Source organism: Callorhinus ursinus, unplaced genomic scaffold (genome assembly GCF_003265705.2).
Source record: "Callorhinus ursinus isolate GAN/ISIS: 27379988/994484 unplaced genomic scaffold, GSC_fseal_2.0 scaffold6, whole genome shotgun sequence".
Lineage (NCBI taxonomy): Eukaryota > Metazoa > Chordata > Mammalia > Carnivora > Otariidae > Callorhinus > Callorhinus ursinus.
Window position 1 is genome coordinate 49,976,028 of NW_027397068.1, and position 20,939 is coordinate 49,996,966.

Genomic DNA, 20,939 nt, shown 5'->3' on the forward strand with positions numbered 1-20,939 from the left:
CTGCTGACTCTGATTTTTTTCACCACCTGACATACTATATATTTACATGGATTTTGTCCATTTACTTCTCAGGTAACTCATCCAGTAATAGTATTAACCCCATCAGGGCAGGAACTTTGTTTATTTGATTCTCTGCTCTCTGCCCAGAATTTGAACACGTCTGACACATTTGCAGACACTCAGTGAATACACGCTAACAGAATGGGTGTTCCTGAGAGCCTTCTCCAGTTCCCCCTGAGAACCCTGAAGCCCTCTGCCTGTCCATCATAGAGAAACATGTCAGTTGTAAAACTGCCCTTCTGATTCATGACTGAGTTTCACTTCATCCTCTGTCACCGATGAGAAGAGTTCACGTACTCTCGCAAACCCACTAGCTCTCCCTACCCTAGTTCACAGTGCTGCTGTCTGCCTCCTTCTGTAATGAACGTGCACATCATCCGCCTTGGAGCCCCCAAGTCGACAAATGTGCTTCTGGTCCCAGAGGAATAACTGCTCCAAGAGCTTTAGTTCTTTTTTGAAAAAAGAAAAAAGTTCCTTATTTCTTTAAAAAGACATAATTGCTGCCTCTCCTGAGATATTTTTACATTGTGTCTCTAGAGGAGGAATTCCAGCTGATGGCCCGGTGCAGGGCAGAGGCCCGTAGACAGACAGTCTGGCTCCAATTTATGTTCTGTGCTAACATGGCTAATAGGCATTAGTATTTTGATATAGAGAAGTGCCGTACTTGATCCTGACTTGGTTAAAAACTGGTAACATCTGGCTTAGAATCACACATTTAAGGGCCAAGAGTTATTCATTTTCTTCATCCTCCCTCCCTCCGTCACTCCCTCCCTCCCTCTCTCTCTTTCTCTCTCTCTCTTTCCCTCCCCCTCCCTCTCTTAAAATGTCTTGGGAATAGTTTAAGTATTTTAATAGAGCAGTACACAGAGTAAATTGGCAGAAGTTCAGTTTGCACCATGTTAAACTCTGCTGTAGACACTTGGAACGTACTGGAATGGTTATATGTGTATAATGTGTATCAGAGCTTCCACAAAGCGCTGTTGGTGCCCTTATTATCCCGCTCCCCACCCCCCCATCCAAGTTTTCACTGTCACTTCATTTCAGACCCTAAACTCAACACGCACTACAGTTAAACTTAAAAAAGGCAGTAACTCTTGATTCATAAGGTGCCCATAATTCTACAAACATCTCATGAAAATGAGCAAACATCTCTGTATAAAATTTGGGTTCAATCCAGAAGTATGTTTAACTCTCAAATGCCTGATAAAACCATGGGGTTGCTGGCTCTGGTAGCTCCTTCTCAGGAGTCTGGCCAAGCAGAGGGTGCCCACCATTACAGATCCTCGCTAAGACCACCTCCCCCAACTTGCTGGTCATCTTTCTTGGATTCTTACATCTGTGGGTTCTTTAGCTAGAAAAATGTGGTATTATAATCTACTTAGATTTAGCTGTCCCAGTGACTTAGTAAGCTGGGAGGGTGGGAAACTCGATATTTGAAAGTAAGCCCTCACTAAACATTCTCTTAGAAACAAGATCACCACTTCTTACAGACATGGTTTTCCTTGGCTTGTGGCATGACTGTCCCTAGCCCATCTGTGCCAAGCCTTTGGCATGGCTGACGCAACACCTCCTTTTCAACAGGCCTTGTTCTCTGGAAACCTCAGTAAAATACAGCTAGTTCACACTCCGGCAAACCTCAAACCTAAACTTTCCCAGTTAACAAATGATATTTTGCCAAAATGCTTACTAAATCCTGGCTCTGAGTAGAATGGGATGTGGGATCGCCATAGCCTGAAAAACCAAGGAACGACCCCGTCTAGTGCCTTGGGGCTGCATTCCCGTGGAGTGCTCAGATACAGTTTTCATCATACCGTACGCTATGCTTACTTGTTAGAGAATTCATGTTGGGTTTTTTTTAATTGTATTTGCATGCTTATCAGATGCACAAAATGCATTCTTCATGGATTTGCCTATCATGGGTCGCATAGAGAGTTATGGACTTCAGAAGCGTGGAATCAATGAAAGTAACAATCAAAGAGGAACAGTATGTTTTCTCCCAGCCTCATAAATCTGATCTATAAATGCAAAGAATGTGAGACATGAATATAAGAAATTCAGTAATTTTATTTAAGACCTTAAAAAGAAAAAATTGGCGCTTCATAGGAGAAGAATTCAACCAACCGAGTCTCTAGAAGGAAAACCTTTTAAATAGGACGTTTCTGAATCCCCATCTGAAATATATATCTTTAGGGCAGTAATCATCAGAAACATAACGGAGTAGTGTAGAGCTCAGTTTTATTGTCTTGCATCACTGAACATTCCTCAAAAGCAGCGAGCATCACTAATGGAATTATATGTTTTCATGCTATAATTACATTTGATTTTTCCTGATATTTCTATAGACTTTTTGTTCATGGTCCCATGACTAGACAGAATATTTACAAGTTTTCCATCCTCAGCCTATCCACCCCACTCCAAAAGACAGAGACAGAGACTGGAAATAGGAATTCCTGAACAGAAAAAGACAAACGTAGACTTTGAAACAAAATTAGTCAGCCTTCAGGGATTTTCTTTCAACAGCAACAAAAACATGAACAACAACAAAAGAAGTAAGGAAAAAGAAGAATTTCATGCTTGAAGGTAACAGCAAGAGATCCTTCTGAGACACAAAATAGGCACTCCCTGTTTCTGTTTGTGTTCTTGAATATTTGTTGGAGAAAATGGAATTTATCTGGTCTTTGGGTATGTTGCTCCAAATGATCCTGTCACTGGAAGACAAATGAATCTAGCAGGCAAGTCTGAGCAATGGAGGACATGATACCAGGATGCCATCAAGTATGTGAACAGTGAACATCTGTTTTTGAAAAGAGAGTCTCTGACTATAAAATCCACAGAAATCTCTAAGGAAGCGATGCAAACAGAAAATTGTGTTGACATCCAACATATCTTTACTGCCCTATCTTCGTCTTCTCCCACATCGAGTCTTCACTTTGCTCAGGACACCTCGGTGACCTCTTTCTTTCTTAGCACTCAATTCCTATTCTCTAAGTTTTAATCACTACGGAATATGAAGCTGACACTCACTTCAAATATGTTTATTCTAGGGTTTCCTCCTCAAAGCATATGGAAGGGAGTATAGGCAGAAAGTTGGTCGTTGCCATGTAGGAATTGGATGAGGAAGGGCTTCTCCTGCTAAGTGGAATAAGTTCAGGGGTATAAACGAACACAGCTTGGCCTGCTGGGTTGCATATCCTTATCATAAATTGAAGTAAAGTTAACATTAATTTCCCCAAGTTTAAATATTTTTTTTTGAAATGCCATTTATTAGAACATTGAAAACACAAGTTTGGTTCTCTCTCCTCAAATCTCTACAATCTGGCTCCTGGCCCAGCCACTCAACCCAAATCACCCTCTAAAGTCTTCCAAAATAATTTCTCAGCCAAAACCAACAGTATCCTTCTAGACTTGTCAGCTTTATTCGAAACCGTATTCTTCTCCCTGCTAATACCCATTCTGGTCTCAAATTCTGAGGCTTTGTCCCTTCCAGGTTTTCTAGTTTCTGTATCTCCAGAGGCATACCTATTGTAATTCTCCTTTAGAGATCATTTCAGCCACCATCATTTCAAGCACAATGTTTGTGCATGAATTACTTCCCCAGCCCTATCCCTAAACTCTCCCTACTTTTCAAAGTCTTCCACCTCTGATGCCAGGCTGTCAACTCTGGTTAATCATGGTAAAGTACCAGCTTTGGTCTTGGTTCTCAGCTCATTGCTGCTAGATAATATCTCTGTTTCTGTAGAAAAGAATTAAGTCACTTGCCTCCTTACTAACTCCCTTATGTTCATTAAACTTTTAAACATTATGTATTTTCTACTTAGATTACTTTTACTGAATTAATGTTCCTTTAGTTATCCTCAACCCTACCCTCTAAATGCCTAGTCAAAGGCCAGTTAGACCAAGCTGTATGCGTACTCAAATGCTGCCTGTCGATCAAAGTGCAATTAACAACTGAGTGGTGGTTTTAACGTGTTCCACCAGCTCTTCCTGGCCCACCTTCAGATGACATTTTTCTGCCCCCGTCCTGCAGACACCCCGAAGTCCTCCTTTTCTCCTTTACCTACTTATTATCTGTTATTCTTGAAGGATGGCCTTTCCTTTTCTGTATAAGTCTGCTCCATTCTTCGGTAGCCCATCCAAATATCTTTCTCCAAAGGACTTTCCATGGAGCACGTATAAACCGGGTCCTGTGAACTAGCTTGCTTCCTACTTCCTCCTCACGAACATACAGATGTATGTGGAAATGTGTTCCAAGTTGTCTTGATGTGTGTATGAATTCCTCTAAATTCTCAGATGTATATTTAGTATGGTTTAGATTATCCTTTGGAAAGGCAGCTTTTTAAGGAAATCTTTTGGATCCTAGGTAAAAATCCATACAGTCTACCCACCCCCACCTCCCCCAATAATATGCACTTCAAATATTCTTAATAAAAAAAATATTCTTAATAATAAGTGGTTACTGAAATTTTACCTCATTCTGTGTGTATTTTCTTTTCAGGATCCCCCCATGGCTGTAACCCTGGGACTCCGAATGGAGGAAATGATTTTTAATCTTGCTGATACACATTTATTTTTTAATGATTTAGAGGTAAGAATTGAAAAAGAAAGGAATAGTCGTATCCCAACTATTATAATGCTTAGATGGCTTCTAAATAGGCAGATAACCTCAAGAAATCTGAAAAATATTTAGCTCAAGAGGATAGCAAAATTTCTGTCAACGGGAAAAATGTATATACAAATATAAACAAAAGCTAACTTGCACTAATGAATTCTGCCTATTTACTGGCACCTGTTTAAAACAAAAGTATCTCAGAAAAGGAGAAGCTCTGGTTTGCTGTCCCATACCAGACAACCCACCGGGCACCTTTGGAGTCAACATTAGCTTTTCCAGGTTCCTAACCAGGATATTATTTAGGTTAAATCACTGGGTACTATTCATGGTGCTGGCATGGGCCATTAAGTTGTGTAGATAATCTGAAGCCTAATTTTAGACAACATTATCATTCCTTATTTCCTCTGCATCTGGGTAAAACAGTGCTAGAGCTGTTTACATAGCACATCTGATTGGTTGCATTGCATTTTTCTTTTGTTCTTATTTATCTTTTCATTTCCAACCTCAAAGGGAAAGTAAAAACAATAACAAAATGAAAGAACTCCCCCTCCCCCAATAGTCTGAAGACCGCTAAATAAGTACTGTAATAAGGTATATAATCTGGGTGCTAATGATCTGAGTTATTAGGCATTCAGATGGTAAAATTTGAAGTAACTGAGTAGCTGAGCACTGAGCAGAAGTACTTCTCAATCAAGTGCAACTGTGGTGAAATATTTTTTAAGTGACATATTTACATTTATTTTTTACCCAATGGTTTCACAATGAAATAAAAGTGTTTATCTATAGTCCTACTATAAATGGAGAGGGAGATTATTATTGATGAAATCCCACCTTGTGCAGAACATTTTATATTGGATTTTCCATTAATTGAATAATAACCTTTGAAATAAATTTGTTTATCACACTGTTTTTGTAGAGGAGAAACTGTAGGTCCCACAAGCATAAAAATCATGTCTAAGGTTACCTGCTAGCTAAGTGGTAAAACTGGGATTTGAAACTCTGGAATCTCTCTGGCTCTGGAGCACATATTTCTGCCCCCATACCATGCTGAAATTAACAGAAGGGTGTGAGAAAGAAAAGCTAAATTAGTCAGTGTCTTAAATAAGTTTTAGAAATTGACAAGGTCTTAAATGCAGTTTCAGCTGCACTTGAGACCTAAGAGTAAAAATTCTGTTTTTTAGTATATCCCATAAATGTATGTGCTGGAAATCTGAGTAGTATCATTTTTTTGGTGGTGTTTTCTCTGCCGTGAGTCACAGTTTTTACTGGATAATAAAATTACTGTCTGTTTAAAGAGGTTTTATTTGTTTTCTTTAATGGCCAATATGAAAGATCAGTATTCCTCGGCAGGTTTTCCAGTTTTAGATAATAAGAAAAAATAATCACCTCTCTAAAACCTGATTTAAATTAATCCTGCTACTTATTAGTAGGGTAGTATACAGAATGACTTTATATATACATTATAATAGAAAACACATTTTAATCTTTTTGGAACTTGAATTTTTATATATGGTGATAACTTTTAGGTTGGTTTTTCTGTTGGTTAAAATGGATGAGTCTCATTTTTCTAAAGAAAATTCAAAGATTACTCATCCTTTTAAACCTGTGAAAGACCAAAAAAAAATTTTATGTGATTTTTATTCAGGTTTTAGAGTTTTTATTTCATTTCGTTAATTATTTTTTATTAGAAATAAATGGAATAAATGACCTTTTAGCTTTTTAGTGGCACGTTAGGAGCCAGATGGAGTAAATTTACCGCCCGGCTTTTCACAGAATAGTAAAGTGAGAAAAGTGAGGGTAGCATATGATGAATTTGCAAATACTTTTAGCAAGTTTGACATGAACGAAACAAATAAAATCTAAACAGGAGCTTTCAAAGTCATTCAGTGCTGTTACATATATATCCACCATCCTTCTACAACTGATTTGGAAAGTCAACTTGTCTTTCTCCCCATTTTTTATTTCAGTAAACCTCTGGTAAGCAAAGACTGTCATGGGCTGCAGACGGGTGTTAAGCTATTTCTGCTCCTGCTAACAAAGAGGCGAATTCCTCAAGAGAGTAACTCCACCGTTAGCCTTTTTTTTTTTTTTTTTTTTTTTGCTTCTGTAGTTAATATCTCAGGGTTCCTTTTCTTAACCCAGAACTCTAATTGGAGACTCAAATCCTTCAGTAGATACTGTAACATATGTAGTAGCAGCTGCTTTCACATAATTCCTTAAAAGATACAAATTTAAATCCTAATAGACACTTCGCTGCATCCTGCCCAACTGCTGGGAGGCAAAGGCTCACACTACTCCTCCTAAGGAGAGAAGGCTCTCTGTTGAAATAAAATGTTATTTCAGTTAGAATAACTTCCAGAAAAGAAGACACTGGGGAGTTCAGGTTCACAAAGGTGAGAGAAGGCTGCTGTGTAGATTATAACTGATAAAGATCAGTGACAACTTCATGGTCACCGCGCGAGACAAAATTAAGTAATTTAAGATTAATTAAACAGAATTAGTCCAAATGTTTGAGTCCTTATACTGAAATTTGTTGAAGCCACGCATTGTACTATTTTTAGTATTTCAGGTTTTGGTCAAAAATAATTCTTGCAAAATTCCTCTGAGTGAAAGCTAATTGAAGAACAATTACTTGGAATTTTCTAAAAATGTAAGTGATTCAAGTTCAGATTTCTTTCACTGGACTGTAATCCTCAGGCAAGAGTCCAGAGTCAACAAGCATAGTTAACTAGGCATAAATTTAAAGAGAAGTTCCATTTGGAAAAATCTCAAACATAACTTCAAATATGGAGCTCATGCTCCAATAAGTTTGATATACTGATGTCCTCAGGAGTAAAAAATAAATTTAGGGGCAAAATGTACAAATTAATCATGTGAGTTAATACTTGAAATGTCAGAGGAATTTCTCTACAAATTAGGATGAGAAGGTATGAAATCTAGAAATAACTTCTAATTACCAGAGTCATTCGTAAGGATTTCCCCCTTTTTTTTTTTTTTTGGATATTTATTTATTTATTGTAGTTTATTATAAAAGAGAGAGATGGAAACTATTTACATAATGAAAGACTTCAAAACTTCAGTGGAATGGACAGCTTCACATGATGCCATTTTGATAGTAATTTACTTCCGTCTTCATACTTACCGAGAATGTCACCGTCTCTAATAAGGAATAAGTCTTGGTTGTCTAGAACACTTTGTTGCCTCCCTATTCTGGGAGAACTTTATTTCCAATTTTCATGCTAATGATTAAATCTCTCCAACCTTTCCTTTAGAGCCCAATCCAGTAGCCACTAGCTGTTGCTTGCCGTACTTTTCCCTGAGATTTTTCTGGAAGCCTAATGCCTCCTTTGGTTAAAGTTTGGGCTGTACTCCTTTCCACCCATACTTAGCCAAAATGGGGTAAGCCCTTTCCAAATGCACGTCCCGCCCTTACACTTCTGCAGCCTTGGCTTGTGCCCCATGCTCCCCCAACTCCCCTCCACTCTTGATATAAATATCTTCTTACAGTCCTTACCATGTAGGATATGCAGTTAATATAATTGCAACTTTCTGTTAGAAAACTTAAATGATTGTGGTAATTTTGTCAAGAACTGTCATTGTCTAGATATCTGCCATTTAGTCAACAAAGAATTGCTGAGCGATTACCATGTGCCAGATTGTGCCTTACGTGGCGGGGGGGGGGTATATCCAGGTGACCCAAACACCCCCCTCAGGGAGCTTCCAGTCAGATTAACTTTTTGGAGCCCTTCCTTACCTGGGAGTATTGGTAGACATTTATGCTAAAATTACTAATTTATGTATAATTTATGTAAATCATATGAACTTTTATTTACCTGGATTTTCAAGTTACATACTAAAATTGTATTAATTGGGCAACTTTTATACTTTACATTTTAAAAGAAGCCCAGATCAGCTAGTTCAACCTCAAACTATAAAAGGTTCTAATATATTCAGTGTGGAAAGCTTGAGATGAGATATGAAATATTTCACTACCGAATACTTTCCAGGTCCTATAATGAATATAAATAGTAGCTGAAAAGCCCTTGCTTAGTATGGCATCTTCTTGTCAGAGTTAATAATTTTTTAAAAAGTGATTTTCAATAGTACGCACTATGTTATGCAGTCAGGATCTGAGTATCTGAAACAATCTGAAGAGAGAAAAAGAGGCCCAAAAAGCTAAACCATACTTATCCTAAAGTCAGTAAGTACTAGGTATTTTAAATGCCCTAGCCAAATTCCACCTTCAGATCACATACTATTTCATTAGAACTTTGCAGATCATTTGAAGATGGAATAGGACTCTTAGAACAGCAAAGAAGAATTTACTTCTTATCTAGAAAAGTAACCGTTTGCTCTGAGAACACTGTGATTTCAGTCATATTAAGTGTATGGGTATATGTACCTAAAGTTTATTCTCCTCTGAGTTTGTAGCACGTTGGAGATGGTAAATCTTCGTTATTTCCCTTTTATTTGTAAGTATCATTTTCAGCTTGGGATTTCAAAACTTGGGAAAAAAAGTAATAAAAGATACCGACTTCCACGGTTATCTAGCTTTTTTTCTGTGTTAAAAGACCAGGACTTTTAGAATAGCATCAGCATGGTTCCTTCCTGGTACCCCTGGCCCAGCAAAAGGTAGGAAGTCTAGAAATCTCACAGGACACCATAATCATCAGGCCCCTCCATAGCTGCTCAACAAATAGCAAATAATAGTAACCACCTGACGTTCAACCACACAAGTTCTGTGTATCTTCAAATTAGCTTTGTGTCCATATTTAAGTATACGCAACAGAAATGGCTAAAAGTGAACACCAGTCATTCTTATAAAGATTCAAAAGATAATTTGTTATCCATAATTTTCAGAGTAAACAATTTTAAGCTGCTCAAAAGAAATCCACATGTCATATGTTTTCAGACCCCCTTTTATGGTACTCTTCTGGGTTTAAAATAGAAATGCTGCCATTCCCCCAGCTTGGCTGTGGGATAGATGGGCAAATGCTGCCACCTTCTGGCCATGGCCTGAAATGGAAAGATGGAAAACCCAAAAACCACACAGGCATCCTTTGAAAAACAAGTAACTTTTCCGATGTTTTTAACAGGAGTGTGATCAAGTTCATATAGATGATGTTTCCTCTGATGATAATGGGCAGGACTTAAGGTAAGCCATGCCTTTCAGTATGCTCTTTCCTACAGAAATTCAGCTATGGAGTTTTGCACCTGTAATTATTTCTTTTATTTCTTTTTAATGTATTTTGGGTGTTGCAGTACCTACAGTTTTGCAACTGATGGCTTCCATGCAGCTGCAAGTAGTGCAAACCTTTGTTTGCCAACAGGTGTAAGAGGAGGGGTTGACTGGATGAGGAAGTTGGCTTTTCGTTACAGAAGAGTAAAAGAATTATACAACACCTACAAGAATAATGTTGGAGGTATGTGTGGCTCTTTAAATCTAATAAAGATACTGTAGAGGGAAGTAGGATCTGACCTGTAGGTCTGTGTCCCATGTTGGAGACTACTCTAGTAGAAAAAAGTTACCAAGAGCTCCTGTTGAACTTCCCTGAGTCAGAATCTTAAGTTTCTTATTTGGGGCTGTGGGGGGTGAGGGGTTGGGGGGATGTAACTGCAAAATAAAACATGTGGCTCTGCCAAAGGAGTTGGGAATTCTCTGTGCCCAGATGTTTGGTCAAGATTTACAGCAGGGCATGGGAAGTTTACTCCTCTTGTGCAGATACAATTCGTGCAAACCAGACAGGGGAACTCATTGAGGCAGTGGGAAGACCTGCCTAAAAGCAAAGGCCCCAGTCATTAAAGCAGAGTGGTTGGTCCTCATTATCTTTCTGGAATCCTTTCCAAAATAAATATAAACAGTGCTTTATGTCATTTCAGAGACTTAAGCCAGACTATTTTATTTTTTAAAAATTGCATGTTGTCTGGCAGTATATCTTTTTTTTTCCATGTATAGTATTAACTTTGATTATCATGGTTTTTAAATGTTCGGATACTCTGTAGGTGGAATCTAAATTATTTTACCTTCATCCATGTATTAGAAGTGATATCACAACCTGATATCACAACCTGACATCAAAACTAAAATCCTGGATACATTTCTTGATAAAATAAACCTTGGTTATTTCTATTATTAGGATCAATTTTATGTCAGCAAGATCCTAAGATTAGCTATGAAGTCACATAACATTTTTCTCCCAGGGTTTTCTGTTCGTTTCTCTCTCTCCCCTCTCTCTTTTTAAAGGATGATTTGAGGAGCTTAAATCAGAATCTAAAATTGAATGATAAGTTAAATACACTTGTATCTCCAGTGTCTAGTGAGCCTTAAGGTACATAATAGATGTTCAGTAGACGCTCAGTAGCTATAAGAGAGTAAAAAACATGTAGGGGCGCCTGGGTGGCTCAGTCGGTTAAGCGTCTGCCTTCCGCTCAGGCCATGATCTCAGGGTCCGGGGACCGAGCCCCACGTTGTCTCCCAGCTCAGTGGGGAGTCTGCTTCTCCCTCTCCCACTGCCTCTCTCTCTGCTTGTGCTCACTCTCTCTCTCAAATGAAAAAAATAAAATCTTAAAAAAAATATGTAGAACCACAGGCCAATAGCAATATTATTATTATTATGGTTGTTAGAACCAAAAAGAGATCTTAGAAATAAGAGATCTTCATTTCCAAATGAGAAAGAGTCCCCTGCAGGACAGACAACTCCAGTTTCCTAATTCACTCCAATGCTCTAGATAAGACATTTGTAAAATCAGACAAACAGATACTCTGTTTAAATTCAGTTGCGGGTGGGGCACCTGGGTGGCTCAGTCCTTAAGCCTCTGCCTTTGCCTCAGGTCATGATCCCAGGGTCCTGCGATTGAGTCCCCTGTCAGGCTCCCTGCTCTGCGGGAAGCCTGCTTCTCCCTCCCCCACTCCCCCTGTTTGTGTTCCTCTTTTGCTGTGTCTCTCTCTGTCAAATAAATAAATAAAATCTTAAATAAAATAGAATAAATTCAATTGTGGGTAACATGTTTAATTTTAAAATAAATATCCCCTTGAGAAATCTGAAATAATTTTTATTTAGGTTTGGCATTGTTCCCCTCATGAAGGGTATTAAAGTTATGTAAAAACTAACAAGATTACTAATAAATAATATTATAGCTTTAAAAGTTTAAGTGCTGACATGCAAATCCATTTTCTGTACTCTGTTAGCATTCCTTTATTGAAATAAGGACAAATGAGAGTTGCCAGAAACTATACATTTTGATTTTAAAAATCATCCACCTGTATATGTGCTCCTAATATTCTGAAATACTATTTAAATAAGAAATTTCTTTTTAGCAGATTTGCATGATTTTGTTTTATTAAGAAGTGAAACATTATCAGGGCGCCTGGGTGGCTCATTTGGTTAAGCGACTGCCTTCGGCTCAGGTCATGATCCTGGAGTCCCGGGATCGGATCGAGTCCCGCATCGGGCTCCCTGCTCGGCAGGGAGTCTGCTTCTCCCTCTGACCCTTCCCCCTCTTGTGCTCGCTCTCTCTCTCTCAAATAAACAAATAAAAATCTTAAAAAAAAGAAACATTTTCAGACCACCAGAGTGTTTGAGGTTTGTATCCCTGGGCTGGTTGACCCCAGCCTCTTCTCCAGACCTATCCTGTCACGTCACCGTCTTTTGGGGTGGGACCCCAGCACGGGAGTGGCGAAGCTCCTCAGGTGATCGCGTCCACTGTGCCACATTCTAGGTTCAGTGAGAACAGAGGCTGGGACCCACTTTTTCACTGTTTCATGCCCACTGTTTGGCCCAGGACCTGAAATCTAGAAGTTGTTCAATAAATGAATGAATGAATGGATCATCAGTTCTTAAATGAAAGATCACTATTGACATGAATAGTCTCTCTCTGTTTCTGATATGATCTATACTAGACAGAAGGGAGACCTAGACAAGGTATTCCTGAAATTTGTCATCTCTTGATTCTGCCTTGTTTTTCGGTTGCAGGACTCCTTGGCCCTGCCAAGAGAGATGCATGGCTCCAGTTAAGGGCAGAGATCGAAGGTCTGACAGACTCCTGGCTAACAAATGCACTTAAATCCTTATCAATTATTAGTACTAGGTAAGTGGTATTGTTTCAGTTTCTGCATTTATTGTATTGAAGATGTAGTTGTAATAGTGCAACATATATACAAATTCTTTAATTACTGGAGTATTTTAGAATTTCAAGGGACCCAACAATTCATTGAAGCAAGTGATTTTCAATGTGTGTGGAGGAGGTGTTTGGGGGTAGAGGATGGGAGTTGCAGCTTCTCAGCAGGAGAGCCCCCTCCTTTCTGTATAACTACTGATAATCTCCACAGGAAGGTCATGTGGCTTGTAATAAGAAAAGAAAAAAGAAAAGACAGCACTCTGTTAGTGGCAAAGTACAGGAGATGATGAAAAAAATAAAATAATACAATTTACACAGAGTGCATGTTTTTAAGTGTTTTGGCCCACTATAGATAATATGCATAATTTATTTATTTATTTTTTAAGATTTTATTTATTTATTTGACAGAGAGAGACACAGTGAGAGAGGGAACACAAGCAGGGGGAGTGGGAGAGGGAGAAGCAGGCTTCCCACTGAGCAGGGAGCCCGATGTGGGGCTTGATCCCCGTACCCTGGGGTCATGACCTGAGCCAAAGGCGGATGCTTAACAAAGGCAGACGCTTAACGACTGAGCCACCCAGGTGCCCTGATAATATGCATATTTAAATGTAACAAAATCCCTGGTGAAAGCTCTTTGAAAAACTTGTAACCTTTGTGTTGTTAGAACTGAACAGTGAAATACTGACTTACTAGTGTAGATAATAGAACTGAATAGACTTATAACTAGTTGAACACCATGTGTCATAGATGCTAGTTCATGAAGTGATATAAATCTGGAAAGTGATAGCTAGTTAGGATGGGGATGAATCTCTATACTATCCTTAATTTTATTTCTGAGTTAGGTGGACAAAAGCATGCATAGCCAACCTGTGGGTAGCACAAATTCAGAGGAAGAGGTAATACTTGGACTGATTGAATCTGGATGCAGAAAGCCTCAGTGGGGTAAAAGGAGAATCCAGGGTTAGAACATGGAAGTTAGCACGTGTGCATCCAATCCTCCACGTGGCTTCCCGCCACCACATAACCAGCAACTACACTGATGTCGGAAACTGTAAGTGGGTGGATGGAGGTGGCTAGGAAGCTACAAGTTTCCTGGGTCAGGCTGGGGAAGCCAAACCAGAGTACTTCACTCAGTTCTGGGCACCACATTCCAATGGGGGCTGTGGCATATTTGACATCTTATGTCCAGCAAAGTGGCCAGAAGGGTTTTAGGCTGAGGATAGATACCACCTGAAAGGAACAGTTGGAGGGAGGAACCAAAGAGTTTTGTCTGAAGGAGAGTCCTGTGTGAAACATCCTGTGTGAAACAAGATTACCTGTTTCAACTGTTTGAGATGTTAGGCTGAAAGTAAGTTACATTTCTCTCTGATCTCTAAAGGAGAAAATGAGGATGGATGTGTGGGAATCCTAGGGAGGAAGTTCTGGCTCTATGTCAGGAAGGACTGTCTCACAGTTGAAGCTGTTTCAAAATGGGACTTGCTGGCTTGTGACCTGTAACTGGTGATATGGAGACAAAAGGTCAAGGAAGCTAAGGTGTGAGGGCTCCTGAGTCCCTGAAATTGTGTGTAAAATGTAGTAGAATGTACATTTCTCTGACAAGGAGGTCAGCAGCTTCCATTATTTCTAAAAGAAGGCTCCTAGATGCTTAAAAACCAAGGATTATTACAGTGTTATATAGATTATATACGTGTTATCCATGATATAGAGAGATTATTATTACACACTGGTCTTAAAGCAACAACATGGGTATGTGATTTTAAGAAATAAAAGTGTAACAAGGAGAAAGGGAAAAATACGTCATTACACACTGGAGATTTCAGTGCTTTCAAATTTGTCAAGTCATCCATATGTAGGACCCTACTGCTAATTTTTTTTACAAAATGTCCAGGAGAACAGAAGCTTATACAAAGCATGGCTGAATTATGTATCCGAGCCTTGAGCTAAGTTTGCAACCTCCAGCTCTAATTTTTCTCCTGTGAGTATAGTCAAATGTCATAATCAAATGTGTAGGAAAATTTTCTATGTAACACATTATTTATAATGTTATCTTAAGTGAGCTAACTTTAAAAAAAGATGCTGCAGCCATATGTAGTTTTCACACATTATATTTTGTGAGGAAAGGAGGACTAATAGATAGTATGACATAAGTGAATAGGCTCATGATATAAACAAGCAAAAGAAGAAAAAAAATTATATGTATATTGTGGTACTAATGAGAAAAAATATCTATACACAAATTCTGAAAGTAAACACACAAAATGGTGAGAGCAGTTACTCTCTGCTCTCTGGATAGCTAAATAATTGATGCTTCTCATGTTCTTGATATTTGCCCATATTTCACAAATGTATATACATGTAACCTATAAATATATGCAGTGTTTGTGATTAGAAGTTACAGTGCATTATAAGTTGAATATTAAATATATGCAATGTTTATAATTTATAAATCTGCAAATTTACAAATATATGCCAAGTTTGTAATTTAAAAAAGAAATGATATAACTCCAGTATCACTCAGTATCAGTGGTACAGCTAGATTTCAAAATATTACTTCAATACAGTAATACTGTTTGTGTATTATGCTTAATAATCTGCCATTATTTGGGGAGTTTCTGTCTGATAACAGGCAAATCACTTCCTAGGTCTTTATTGTCTTATTGGCAACATTAAGGATTACATTCGTGATACTTAACTAAACTTCTGCCTCTAGAAGGCTTTATTTCTTTATCCCATATAAGTGAGAACCTCGTCACGTGCTTCCAGAAATCAGAGCTCCCATTACAAAATCAGGTTATCTATGGAAATAATTTAGAAATGAAAATGTTTTAAAAAGCCTGTAATTATAAAGGTTTTATCCTTGTTTTTGAATAAATTACAGTTTTTCTTTACACAGGATCTAAAGAATCTAAAGCATAATATTAAGTGTAGTGGGGGGTAAGCATATACATACCATGAAAAGTTGGCACCCAACTTGCTCTTCTAACTTCCAACCAGGCTTCTGAAAATCAATCTAGAGAATTCTAGAGAATATTTTTGAGGCTCTCACTAATAGGTATTAAAGGCTCGTGCTACAAAATACCAGTAGAGAAAGGTCCGTACCTATATGCCTTCTGAGTTCCAATTTGATGTGTGTGGTTTGAGCCCCTCAAGGCAGGACGGCTCAATTTTTCCATAATCCAGAAGGAAGGACCACAGTCCATTCTTTCCAGATCTCTGCCTCACAGTTTCCACTCTCTTGGTGTTTCCTTTATCTCCCTGCAATATTACTCTGAAAGAAACAACTGTAAGTTGTAAAATGAGACATTTTCACTCTCCAAGAGTAGGGCCTTTGTAGACGGATTAAAACTGGACCCATTAAATGCAGTTCGCCCTTTGTTGTTGTGAAGGAGATTCAGGGATTCACCTCTTCCGGAATAAATAAGAGTCCTCTCCATTCTTACTTCTTCAGGATCCCCATCTGAAGAAGTGTTCTTGATTGGAACACTGGACTGTTGCTCCCACAAAATCCAAAAACTCCTTTTACGTGTCCCTTCACCTTCTTTCTGCCTCTGACTACTACTTTTCCAGGCTCTTCTAACCCTGGGACATAGAATCTTACCACTCTAAAAAATACCTCGTCTGGATACCTGTAAAACTTAGAGCTAAACTATCCCTCTGATAACCTTCCCATGATTGCCATCGGCTGAGGCAGGTGTTCTTCTCTGAGGTTCCACAGAAGCCTAAAGAGGAGATCTTTACTATAGAACATATTTCATATTGCAGGTGTCTACTTCCTTGTCTCTCTCCTATCTAGCCTGTGATCTGGGACGCAGCGGGGACAAAAATGTCATTCATCCGTGACTTCTTTTTGCCTGTCTTCTTCCGCTTCCCCCATTTGGGGATATATTCCTAGCCTCTGTCATGATGCCTGTAAGGTAGCAGGCACTCCGTAAATAACTGTTGACATTTAAAGGTTAGGTTATCAGGGCCCATTTGTTATGGAATTGAAAGACCCCAGTGACCATTTAAAATCTGCGCCATTAGAAATTATTTAGTATTAGAAAACAACAATGCGTATTTCCTCCCTATCGTAGGAGTAACTGCGTAAATGTCTTGGTAACGACAACCCAACTGATCCCAGCACTCGCGAAGGTTCTACTCTATAGTTTAGGAGGTGCTTTCCCCATTGAGAATATTTACAGTGCAACTAAAATAGGTAAGAAAATTCTTTCTAACTCTGTATGAAATGTGTTCACATCTGTGTCTTGGGGGATTTTCTTAATATGTCTCTCTGCATGATTCCCTCTTTAATCAGTTTTGCTATTAGAATATCACGCAAATTGAATAGAGCTCAGATAACAAAGGAGCCTGTGACTCATTGTACACATGCAAATTTTATGAAAACTGTTGCCTATGAAATTCTGAATTCAGTATCTGGACAATTCTGTTTACTTATGTATTTGTATTTATCTTTCATTACAGCACCTGTTTTCTAAATAATAGAGTGTTTTTGGCCGTGGTACTTAGTATCTTAGTTAGTATGGTATATGGTGTATTGCATCTTTGCAGATGCGATAATCTAGATCTAAGATAAAAATACTATGTTGGCATTACAGGGGAGTGCCAGATGGATGGAAGTAGCATCCTTTATTCCAGAAAAAAAATAATCTCATGCATTATAACTCATGAATGCCTGGAAATCCACATTTCCAACAATGTTCCCTAGTAATTAAAGATCTACAACCTTGTTTATTTGCTTACTCTCTGTCTGCGGAGCCATTTGTGACTTGAAGTGCCTCTCACAGACTACGTCTCTAATAATCTTTCAAAAACAGAGCTTCCTAACCTCTGCCATCCTGAAAGAGTTAAAAGAAAACAGCTCGCATGTTGCATATTGCATATTGTCTTGTCAAGGAAATGCCTGGGGAAATAGGTTGTATAATGTGCCCTGCAGGTCAGCAAACTTGGGCTCTGGCATCTTGACAAGAGCTCAGAATCCCAAAATCCCCTACCAAAAATAACGTGTCCTGGGCCTCGCAGAGTTTCAATATTGGCACAAGCTAAAAAGAGCCCCCAGTTGCAGCTGTTTCAGGAGTATAGTTAAAGAGAGCCTTTACAAGCTTTGTAAATTCCACATTGCCCTACACACTACAGCTCAGAGCCCTGATACCAGTCCCAGTCATTCATTACAGAAATGTATGTATTTATGCTGGCACGATTAACCTATCACACTTTATTTTGCATTTTGACATGTCAAATAATTTTGCACCAGCATATAAGCATTTCTTCTAGCAAGGACGATATTCTTTTTTACTGGCCAAATTGTTCTTCATATTTAATCTGAAAAAACAATGATTTTTATTTTTCCCTTTAAGCTAGTTTTTTTTGTTGTTTTTGTTGTTTTTTGGGTTTTTTTTTTTTTTTTGGAGTTCTGAACTATCAAATTAAGAAAAAGATGCAAAAAATAGCCATGACTGCATGAACATTCTGGGAATGAAATTCAGAGAATTATGCCAATATTGTAAAACGAAGAATATGTAGAAATTCCACCGTGTTATTCCCATAGTACAGTCAGAGGAGACAGGTGTCCACAGTGCTGTGGCCCAAATAGCACGCCTAGTACAATTAATCTGAGCAGACTAGCTCCCAGCCACTTGAAGAAAGGAGTTGTTTATCAAGGTAAATCCACATCTTAGTATTTCCTCCTTCCTTACAGGTGAACCTTCAGTTTCTTACAGTAATATTTCTAGCTGACTTGTCTGTACTACTTAAACTAGATAAAATTGATACACAGAATTAAACAAAAAAAAAATGTTAAAACTCATAGTTGCTTGTAAAGTTGTTCCAGTATTCTTTTGGTGGTGTAAAAGATGCTATTTTCTCTGGGTCAAATGCTTAAACCCTACTGACTTTTTTGGTGTGTGAAACACATTTGTTCAATAATCTGTCTCAAGTAAAGACTTAACATTATTCAAATGTATTTGTTGATTTCATAAACCCAGAGGTTGCAAGCTAGTTTAAGTGATTGATGTTCAAGAGAAATTAACCTAACACTTTATGAATCTTTAGGTTAATGAATGCAATGGCTGGAAGAATAAGCAGTGCATTGTTTTTCAGGCAAGGAAAGCTGTTTTGAGCGTATAGTGTCCAGATTTGGCACTAACATAACTTATGTTGTGATTGGAGATGGCCGAGATGAGGAGCATGCCGCTAACCAGGTAACTTCACTCTGAACTTTATCTCATTTATCTTCCAGGAAAAGAAAGTTGCTTTGAACGAATAATGCAAAGGTTTGGCAGAAAAGTAGTATATGTTGTAATTGGGGATGGTGTAGAAGAAGAACAGGCAGCAAAAAAGGTAACCCGTCTCAAACAATGTTGGTGTGATACTTCTAATGCAAGCTTTTGTGTTTGCATTCCTGTAGTTTGGCCCAATGGCAGCTTGACAAATGATTTGAATTTATAGATGCAAAGCAGTAAGAGCATGAGAAGGTCAATACTTACATTCAAATAAACCATTTGGAGTCTAGCATTTTTTTTGCCTAAAATTTGATAGGAAATGTACAAAAATTTAGATTTATGTGTGTGTGTGTGTGTGTGTGTGTGTGTGTTTATGTGTAATGCACACAGATATGATGATCTTTGAGAAAGGTAGGGGAAAATAACCATTTTTAAACACATAGAGTTTAACCTGATAGACAAGTTTAATGATCTCCATAGAAACCATATCAGTGGCTCTGTTCTTACCCTTTTGCTCACCCACCTTCTATGCCAGTGGTCCTTCTGAGTGCCTTGTAGTAAGTGTGCTCCTTGATGATAAATGCTAAGGATAGATTTAGTAGCTGAAGAAAAAACTATTGCTAGAGAATTTAATAAATGCTGTTGAAATGACATGTATTATTCAGATCCTTTGGTGCCAACTTGTCATAGAGACTTAGAGGCAGTATGCCTTATATCTTCTAGAAGAGTGTTGCCTGTTTGAGTGAGCCGTTAGTACTCGACTGAAGCCAAGCAGGTGACTTTAAACATATTCAGAAAATCTCATAGGCCTTAGGTATTTAAATAAGCCTTTTCATCTAGCCCATATTTCTGAGGAAGAAATTAAGGTAGTTAAAAACCATTAAATGGTTGGCCCAAGATCAAAAGAGGAATGATACCAGGATTGGTCCTGGACACCAAACTATCAGTTGACACAACACTGAGACCTAATGGTTCCTTCACTGAATGGTCACAAAATGTCATCTAGCCAGGATAAAAATCGTATAATTTATAGAATAAAGCAAAATGATGATTGCTATTTTTAAACAGTGACATATCAGTTTATATTGTTTTACATAGAAAGAATGTTGTCATTATCCTGAGGAGGGCTCAAATCCTCATCTAATAAAGCCTTCACACTTGCATGTGCTGGAGTGTTTACCTGATTTCTGCTTTCCAAAATAAATTTTTAAGAAAAGTTTATAGCTATACTAGAAAGATAAAAGAAATGACTTCGGTTTGTAGATAATTTAAATCAAGCAAGATGAAGAATGAGAAAGAGCTTCTACTTTAGAAGGTTTGGTGAAGTGTTGGAAGCCATAATTGAAAAATTCCGTGCTTTTCCATAACACTAAGAACTGGTGTAGCTCAGATTACCACAGAGCTCCTGGTCTTAATTGTTAGCAACATCAGTGACCCAGCACAGCCCACTGGCCCCTCGGACATTCTGTATCAGATCAGAGATGCAGCTTCAAGAAACACAACTTTCACTGCTCAGTGCTACTTAGAATCCTTCCAGTTGCACACAGTTGAATTACCTCTTGGAGTTTGTCAATGTCCAGAGTACACGCTATTTTGATTTTTCACATTGGCACCATCATGACACACAACAAGTAGTCATTGCACCACTGCAGCAGACATTTTGCATGTCTTTTAGACTATGTGAAATTCACACAGATCTAGGTCAGGGCAATATAAATTCGCTTTTCCAAACCAGAGATATTATTTGCCTTTGAAAATGAAAATGCATAAAGTCTACACCATTTATTCATGGTGTGAAAACAGGACTTGGCACCCCAGTTGTTATACCCTCTGTTTTACCCCTGAAACTTCAGGAGAAAAAGGCATGACTCCAGGTGGATGAGAACCTTGGTTAGAATGCTATTTCCAAATGGTTGTTTATGTAGGTACAGTTT

At 38.3% G+C, this 20,939-nt stretch overlaps 1 protein-coding gene across 15 annotated transcripts in view; it reads left to right on the forward strand.

Annotated features, from left to right (window-relative positions):
* The window catches only part of EYA4 (EYA transcriptional coactivator and phosphatase 4), a 270,598-nt gene that overhangs the window by 240,186 nt on the left and 9,473 nt on the right, over positions 1-20,939 (forward strand). For 7 of the 15 annotated variants that reach the window (XR_012378573.1, XM_073893946.1, XM_073893949.1 and 4 more), the window contains 6 exons: positions 4,556-4,645; positions 9,766-9,824; positions 9,932-10,092; positions 12,643-12,757; positions 16,861-16,982; positions 18,869-18,984. Coding sequence is in view for 14 of the 15 variants with exons in the window: in XM_073893946.1 (XP_073750047.1) it covers positions 4,556-4,645; positions 9,766-9,824; positions 9,932-10,092; positions 12,643-12,757; positions 16,861-16,982; positions 18,869-18,984 (663 nt within the window). In the remaining variant the exon portion in view is untranslated. Of the gene's footprint in view, positions 1-4,555; positions 4,646-9,765; positions 9,825-9,931; positions 10,093-12,642; positions 12,758-16,860; positions 16,983-18,835; positions 18,985-19,022; positions 19,124-20,939 lie in introns of those variants that run through there. The other 8 variants (XM_073893960.1, XM_073893947.1, XM_073893950.1 and 5 more) reach the window with 3 other exon arrangements.